Source organism: Colossoma macropomum, unplaced genomic scaffold (genome assembly GCF_904425465.1).
Source record: "Colossoma macropomum unplaced genomic scaffold, Colossoma_macropomum, whole genome shotgun sequence".
NCBI lineage: Eukaryota > Metazoa > Chordata > Actinopteri > Characiformes > Serrasalmidae > Colossoma > Colossoma macropomum.
Genome location: NW_023494802.1, coordinates 39,058,133 through 39,067,033, shown reverse-complemented (window position 1 = coordinate 39,067,033; position 8,901 = coordinate 39,058,133). Strand labels below are relative to the sequence as shown.

Genomic DNA, 8,901 nt, shown 5'->3' with positions numbered 1-8,901 from the left:
AAAATAAAAAAAATAAAGTTGGGAAAATAAAACACTGATTATCTTGTCCTGGTACTGTTTTTGTTTAAACACTTATCAAAGTGGTTTTACAAACACTGCTTTCTGTTTTTACCTGCATTTTACATACCGTCCCAAACTAATGTTTACGCAATATCAGTGCATTTAAAAAAAACCCCACCAGCACTGCTGGGCCGCACACCCTCCTGAGTCAGTATCTGTGCTGGGCTGAGAGTGGTCACCACCCAAATAACATCTGATCAGTGGTGGTCCTATAGTGGTCTCTTTCAAATGGTGAATGAGGCAGAACTGGGTTCAAACTTGTGTGTAACGACAGATGGGCTACAGTCTGTAACTGTAAACCTGTATCTGTAGTGTTTCTGATAAAATGTCCAGTTACTGCAGCTACAAAGCAAGTGGACCTAATAAACTGGCAGCCCCCTGTTTGTGCGTGTGACTGTGAGGGTCTCACCGCTTGTGTTCTCTTCACAGATGCGATGCAGATGAGGCAGGTTATGGCTCCGGACTGGAACGCCTCGTTCAGGTACTGACGGGTTCGCTCCAAGTCCGACACGTCGCCTCCTAAACACAAGCACACACACAAAAACCCCATAAGGACCGATTTAGCTTATCAACTCACTACATGGACCTGCTTTCAAAACTCCAGACCTCAACACCACTGAATGTGTTTGATCACTTCAGAAAATCATCAACCAGCTTCTAAGACTGAACTGTGGAGGTTTGTCTGCAGATTCTTTGAGGAACTGAAAGTGAGTCTCCTGAAAGGAATGGAAGCTGGAATAAAGGGAAAGAGTGGACACATTAAATACGGAATAATCTGATGTCTTTCATTAGCTGGGCTGGGCAAGCAGTCAGGATTGGGTGACACCACAGGGATTCCCAACGGCTGGTATTGCAGTGAGAGTACACTGATGAGCAGAAACACGAAAGCGATATAAAAGACTTGTATTAAACCAGAGAGGTTGAGCTGCACAATGTTGTGCTACAGAATGGTACGTTTCACACTCTAGAACGTCTGTTTCACATTTTGAGTCAATCCTTTCTTTGTATTACCTGATAAGATTAGACGTTTTTTAGCACTGTAGTCACCTGATTACAATTATTTGGGCTGACTGCGATAATGTAAGCAGACCGCCATTATTTTCCACTGTTGTTTTCTACATTGCGACCAGCAGAATGTTTACCGAGTGCATTTTCTTCAGCTGGGCTGAAGTGAATAAATGTAAATTTAAAGAAGTAAACCACTGCCGTCGGAACAAAACCTCAGTCTCCATTTTCGTCCTTTTTCAGTTTTTGACATAACTTGAAAAAACCCCACTGTCCTTTACATTGTGTGTAGATTTCATGATGAATGGACCAAAAGAAACGACCCAAAATGACTCTGAAAAACGTCCGGTTCCACTGACTTACACTGAAAGTAGAGTGTGTTTTTTCCTTCTCCTGTAAAGTGACCACTTTGGAGATACGAGGTTTTGTTCCCACAGCAGTGAACTGTGTTTATTGTGGAGTGACAGATCTACACCAGAGCGAAAACAACAGAAGTCCTGACTTGGTGCCATAACACATTACAGGACCTGGTAAAGTTTGATTAATTGTTAGCCTGGATTCCAGAGCGCTCTGCATGTATTTTCACTGCTGGGAGCTGCAGCTGACAGATAATCAGCCAGTCTGTCCACTTCACGCTTGGACGTCAATAACTGTGTAAAAACACTAAGAAAAGACAACTAAATTAATAACCATAACGATTTATATGACGACTAATCCTCTGAAATGCTGTGGTCATGACGGGTCAGGTCAACTTCACTTCTCTCCTCGCTGCTGCTCCTCAGCTCCTCACCTGAGGGGCCTCACGCTGGAATCCTGCAGAACGTTTAGCACCACCGCTGACGTACATCAGCCAAACACACAGCGTGTGACTCTGTGCTCGCACAAAGGCTTCTGTGTGCGTGTTTATTTATTCACCCCCTCAGCGGAGGAGTGCGTTTAAATACACCATGAACGACCTGCTGTGTGAACCCACGCTGACCTCTGCAGGCAGGGAGAGAGAAAACAGCTCGCTCATCTCTCACAGAGCGACGGCGGCCAGGTTTACAGCAGAACTCACACTTTACCGAGCACAGAGAACCTCCCCTCGAGAAAGCAAACGAAAGAAATGATAAAAAGAGGACTGGAGTCAGAAACAGACATATAAGCAAGCGTCTGTCGTTTACATGACAGTTTGATCATGATAATCACCTGCTTATCACGTTCAGAACATCACAATATTAGATTTTAAAGAAATGATCTTTAAAAGTGTGGTTTGAGTGTTAAAGGCTGCGTTCAGACAGCAGGTAAAAGAGGCCCAAATCTGATTCTCTCACCAAATCTGATCTTTTTTGTTTGTCTGTTCAGATTGTCTTTTAAATGTGATCTGTATCATCAGTCTGAACAGATCAGCTCCTAAACTGACCCTCATGGTCAAAAGATCAGAGCGTCACGCTGCTTCACGGCTCATCCAGAGGTCAACAATCACGACCACCACCGAACGCCAGTCGCTCCCAGAGGATCAGCTTCATCTTCACCAGCATCACAGGAGCCATCATGAAGCTTCACTGACTGACCGCTGGGCTCGTCACCCAGAATGTGTTCGAGCCGTAAAAAGGGCGTGGTCACTTCTTTGGTTCTCCTCGGATTCTTTAAACTCTGCTTTCAGACTTTTACCTGTTCTTTGACGCTGCAGCCTCGTTCTCCTGCGGCCGCGTTCTCCTGCGGCCGCGTTCGGACATTTCTTTAGAAACATCTTCAAACACTGAGCGGCTGTGATGAGTCTCTTCTTGTGCAGAAATATCAGCCTGAATGTTTCTGAGTCTCAGCAGCACTAAATGATGACGAATGTGGAGTTGGACTGATGTAAAAGTTGCAATGAATCCCGATCTGGCTGTTCAGACTGAGTCACATTGCTGCAGATCGGATACGTATCAGATTTCAGTACCACATATGAAAGCGTCTCAAATCAGAATTGAAAGTGTCAGATTCAGTGTGTTTATCTGATCACACTGACACACATCTGAGTCACACATGAAGAAAAAGATCAGATCTGGGCCTCTTTTACCTGCTGAGTGAAAACAGCCGAAGATACTTCTGACTGTCATGTTTTTAGGTGAATATCTGTGCAATATTTACAACAAAATAATCAATAAAAACAAATGAGCGTCACATAACGGAGCTGATCATACAGGATTCCACTCAGGACTGGAGCTGAGAACCTGTCAGAGAACCGAGACCCTCACTAACAGCTGAGAAGCTGCTGCAACATTAAATACAACTATATACAAATACAAGCATAAACGACCTAAAGCTGCACTTTATAACACAGTCATCATGAACACAATGATCGTATCATACAAACAGGCTTTAGTCTTCTTAGCAGCCCCTGTTTCTACAAAACAGCCACAGTAAACTAACTTCTGCTGCTTTACTGATGAGACTTTCCACTGTGTGATTTTCTCCTTCTCTTCTTCCTTTTAATCCACTCGTCCACACACATACAGAAATCTGCACTGGGCTCTCAGACCACCCAGTCAATATCCTGTGGCCACAATAACAGAAACGTGTATCATATATAGACTGTATTTACTGAACTTCTGAACTGAATGATAACTCTAAATTCCCCATTACAGAAAGGCCCCGGAACACATGGCTGGCTACCCCCTCACTACCTGTCCATACAGCTCCATACCTCACTGGACATCCTATATCTGAGACCATCATCACCTAGAACACCTCATGGATTCACGGACTATCGACAGTCAGGACTCGCTTAACTATATGCTGTGTTTAAGATCATGATTAACACGATTACCCATCAGTATTTTCTGAACTTTAAAAAAAACTTTTCTAAAAATAAATTAAATAAAATTTGATTTATAACTACAGATGCATTTAATTGATGAAGTGAAATAATATGAAAAAAATACATTAAATAAGATCAAAATAAAAACGCACTTCCACAACCTACTGAACACTAATTAACATACATAAAAATAATAAACAAAAATAGATTAGACCAGAATAAAGGAGATGAGCTGGGCTATGAGGGAGGGGTGAGAGCGCACTGCTGGAACTGAACAGCACTGGATTTATACAAGACCAAACGAGAGCATCACTGTGAAATGGAGCGCAGTAGAATCATCGTTATCTCCATTATCTTACTTTCATAATCACTGGAAGCCAAAATCATAACTGATAATAAAACTCAGTTAATCTCTCAGCCATATTAACAAGTACGCCTCAGCACCAAAAACAGCCATGTGTTGCTTTAGAAAGTCACACAGCGCCACCTAGTGCACTGAAGCTGCAGCTATTTGACGTTCAAGCCTGCGGATATCAGGCCGAGAAAGAGAGCAGCAAAACGGGCATCATCAGCATTGACAGAGTGTCTGGAGTTGATGTGTGCTCATGTTTCACTGCACAGATCTGATTTCATTGTAATAAACTTGCTTTATTTGTAGGAATTTAGTGTAATGTCTGACCCATCTGGTTGGTGTACGCAGTGAGCGTCGACTGCAGGATCGTCCCTCGTTTACCAAGCCTTCCATCTTCAACATCATCGTCATCATCATCATCATCATCCTCCTCCTCAGACGAGGAGGCATACTGTTTCTCCACCAGTCGCTGAGCTGCAGCCTGGTTGGACTTCCTGATCTCGTCAAATCTGGACTGAGAGGACACGACTGGACAGAAAGATAACAACAGCACTTAATCCAGTATGAATCTGCAGTGTGTGTAGTTTTACAGTAATAATTGTGGAGCGATTTTAATCCAGTATGAATCTGCAGTGTGTAGTTTTACAGTCTGACAGTAATAATTGTGGAGTGATTTTAATCCAGTATGAATCTGCAGTGTGTGTAGTTTTACAGTAATAATTGTGGAGTGATTTTAATCCAGTATGAATCTGCAGTGTGTGTAGTTTTACAGTAATAATTGTGGAGTGATTTTAATCCAGTATGAATCTGCAGTGTGTAGTTTTACAGTCTGACAGTAATAATTGTGGAGTGATTTTAATCCAGTATGAATCTGCAGTGTGTGTAGTTTTACAGTAATAATTGTGGAGTGATTTTAATCCAGTATGAATCTGCAGTGTGTGTAGTTTTTACAGTAATAATTGTGGAGTGATTTTAATCCAGTATGAATCTGCAGTGTGTGTGGTTTTACAGTAATAATTGTGGAGCGATTTTAATCCAGTATAAATCTGCAGTGTGTGTAGTTTTACAGTCTGACAGTAATAATTTTGGAGTGATTTTAATCCAGTATGAATCTGCAGTGTGTGTAGTTTTACAGTCTGACAGTAATAATTGTGGAGTGATTTTAATCCAGTATGAATCTGCAGTGTGTGTAGTTTTACAGTCTGACAGTAATAATTGTGGAGTGATTTTAATCCAGTATGAATCTGCAGTGTGTGTAGTTTTACAGTCTGACAGTAATAATTGTGGAGTGATTTTAATCCAGTATGAATCTGCAGTGTGTGTAGTTTTTACAGTCTGACAGTAATATTTTGGAGTGATTTTAATCCAGTATGAATCTGCAGTGTGTGTAGTTTTACAGTCTGACAGTAATATTGTGGAGTGATTTTAATCCAGTATGAATCTGCAGTGTGTGTAGTTTTCCAGTCTGACAGTAATAATTGTGGAGTGATTTTAATCCAGTATGAATCTGCAGTGTGTGTAGTTTTCCAGTCTGACAGTAATAATTGTGGAGTGATTTTAATCCAGTATGAATCTGCAGTGTGTGTAGTTTTCCAGTCTGACAGTAATAATTGTGGAGTGATTTTAATCCAGTATGAATCTGCAGTGTGTGTAGTTTTCCAGTCTGACAGTAATAATTGTGGAGTGATTTTAATCCAGTATGAATCTGCAGTGTGTGTAGTTTTACAGTCTGACAGTAATAATTGTGGAGCGATTTTAATCCAGTATGAATCTGCAGTGTGTGTAGTTTTCCAGTCTGACAGTAATAATTGCAGAGCGATTTTAATCCAGTATGAATCTGCAGTGTGTGTAGTTTTACAGTAATAATTGTGGAGCGATTTTAATCCAGTATGAATCTGCAGTGTGTGTAGTTTTACAGTCTGACAGTAATAATTGCAGAGCGATTTTAATCCAGTATGAATCTGCAGTGTGTAGTTTTACAGTCTGACAGTAATAATTGTGGAGTGATTTTAATCCAGTATGAATCTGCAGTGTGTGTAGTTTTACAGTAATAATTGTGGAGCGATTTTAATCCAGTGTGAATCTGCAGTGTGTGTAGTTTTACAGTCTGACAGTAATAATTGCAGAGCGATTTTAATCCAGTATGAATCTGCAGTGTGTAGTTTTACAGTCTGACAGTAATAATTGTGGAGTGATTTTAATCCAGTATGAATCTGCAGTGTGTGTAGTTTTACAGTCTGACTGTAATAATTGTGGAGTGATTTTAATCCAGTATGAATCTTTATTGGTCCCTGTACCTTTACTGGGTGGAGGTTCTGTTTTGGGCAGTGTGGTCACAGCAGAACCGCCCCGTCCTCGTCCCACCCTCACCCCATCTTCTTCTCTCTGGGGTCGCCCTGGCAACAAGTCACCAGGAGTCTGACCCCTCGTCTGACCCCGGCCGCGCCCTCTCCCCTGCTGTCGCCAAGCCGGCTCCATGGAGATCGCCTAGTAACGGAGAAAACACAAGAAAGTCACAACAAGCAGAAACACTTCACGGCAGTAGTCGGGCTGGGACGCTGCTGTCCGGACATTTTTGGTTCTCAGTCCAGCAGCAACACTGAGGTGTTTAAAACTCCTGTGTCTGATCCACTCAGACCAGCACAACACACACTAACACAGCACCACCACGTCAGTGTTACTGCAGTGCTGAGAATGACCCACCACCCTCTCTGGGGGTCCTGACCACTGAAGAACAGGGTAACAAAGTATGCAGAGAAACAGATGGACTACAGTCTGTAACTGCAGAGCTACAGAGTGGAACTATGTGGTCAGTGGAGCTGATAAAGTGGACAGTGAGTGCAGAAATAAGGAGGTGGACTTAATATGAAGGCTGGTATATAGAGATGAAACTACACAGCCGAACCGGTTCAGAAGCATTCAGGACTTTATGGACATATAAAGGTGATCTATAATCTGAATAACAGATAATCTATAATCTAAATAACAGGTGATCTATAATCTAAATAACAGGTGATCTATAATCTAAATAACAGGTGATCTATAATCTGAATAACAAATAATCTATAATCTAAATAACAGGTGATCTATAATCTGAATAACAGGTGATCTATAATCTGAATAACATCTGATCTATAATCTGAATAACAGGTGATCTATAATCTGAATAACTGGTGATCTATAATCTAAATAACAGGTGATCTATAATCTAAATAACATCTGATCTATAATCTGAATAACAGGTGATCTATAATCTAAATAACAGGTGATCTATAATCTGAATAACAGGTGATCTATAATCTGAATAACATCTGATCTATAATCTGAATAACAGGTGATCTATAATCTAAATAACTGGAAGTGAGGGGGTCCAGCAGCGGTAGTTTAACTCCAGGCTGCTAAGGAGGAGCTCTGGTTCTTCGTCTCTACGAGGCTGAAGTTTCCTTTTCGGCAGCGTCTTATTCGAACCTCCCCGCTCCACCTTAAATGGAGCAGCAGCTCCATTCCGGCGCCCGAAGCCCAAAGCGCAGAATGGAACTGCTGCCCCGTTTAAGGTGGACCGGGGAGATTCGAATTAGACGCTGCCGAACCTGCTAGCCCGCTAAACCAGTGAGTGCGGGCGAACTGCGAGCTGGGACCGCCGCGCGTCTGTCCCCGCGGTCAGCTCTGGACCTGCTGAGCCGGTTTCCGAGAGAAAGTTCGAGTTTAATTCCGAACTCGTGTCACCCAGAACACAAAAACCCACCGCTAACTCACCACAAGCCGCCGGGACCGCGCACTCCGTCCGTTGACATGCGCGCTCCGCAGGAACCGCCGCGCATCATGGGAAGTGTAGTTCTTTTACGGGCTCTCGTCGTTTTCCAGGTGCCCTGAAAAGACTACAACTCCCGTCCACGTCGGAAAAGCGCAACGTGTCGTGCAGAGGTTCACTTGATTCTGTTTTTTTTAAATGTGTGTATTTTTAACATTTTTATTTTAGATCAATTCAGTGATGCAGAATGAATTCGGTCAGATTCAAAACGGCAAAACACGTCAGGTCAAAAATACTTTATTGAGGACATGTGAAATACAGCGCCAGCAGACAGTGCAGCATACCTCAGTCACACTACCACTACTGATAATGACCTGCTCTACACGGGGTCTTCACTTGTGTAATTAAATAAATGGGTTTTTTTTTTGTCAGGGAGCTACTTAAAAGTGCACTATGCAAGGATGAGAGTGAGTAAAGGGGAACTCCACCAACTTTCTGAAATTTCTGCATGATTAAACGGTTAAGAAGTAAACAGTCATTCCATATAAGCTCAGAAGACTCGTGTAGGTTCACTGGTGGTTCTGGATAGTAAATAAAATGTCTATATCTGTGTTGTAGTCATGGCGACCCCTGGTTCCTATCACCACCACTGTAAAGACATCTGAACAATTTCACACCAAACCACTCTGAATCTCTCTGATTACACCTCACACACTGAACTGTGCAGAACTTTTGTTAAAAATGGGTAGAATTCCCCTTTAATACAAGCTTTTCATGTCTGACAGTTTGTACTGGACCGGTCAGCCAGCTAGTAAGACACTGACGTGTGGAGCAGTTTAGGGCCCAAAGCACAACAGCATAATGAAACATGATGACTATGAATGTACATATGTACATATAAACAACAGACTAACATATTTAACTCTCATAAAACACAGATCATGTATG

The 8,901-nt window shown here is 42.1% G+C and overlaps 1 protein-coding gene across 1 annotated transcript in view; it reads right to left on the bottom strand.

Moving 5' to 3' along the window:
- The window catches only part of LOC118822194 (NF-X1-type zinc finger protein NFXL1-like), a 28,258-nt gene extending 20,265 nt beyond the window's left edge, over positions 1–7,993 (bottom strand). Inside the window, exons 1-4 of the mRNA XM_036591114.1 lie at positions 7,959–7,993; positions 6,500–6,689; positions 4,530–4,730; positions 470–579 (exon numbers count right to left, since the gene is read on the bottom strand). Coding sequence (XP_036447007.1) covers positions 470–579; positions 4,530–4,730; positions 6,500–6,680 — 492 coding nt within the window. The 5' untranslated portion in view covers positions 6,681–6,689; positions 7,959–7,993. The remainder of the gene's footprint in view (positions 1–469; positions 580–4,529; positions 4,731–6,499; positions 6,690–7,958) is intronic.
- Between the last annotated feature and the right edge of the window lie 908 nt (positions 7,994–8,901).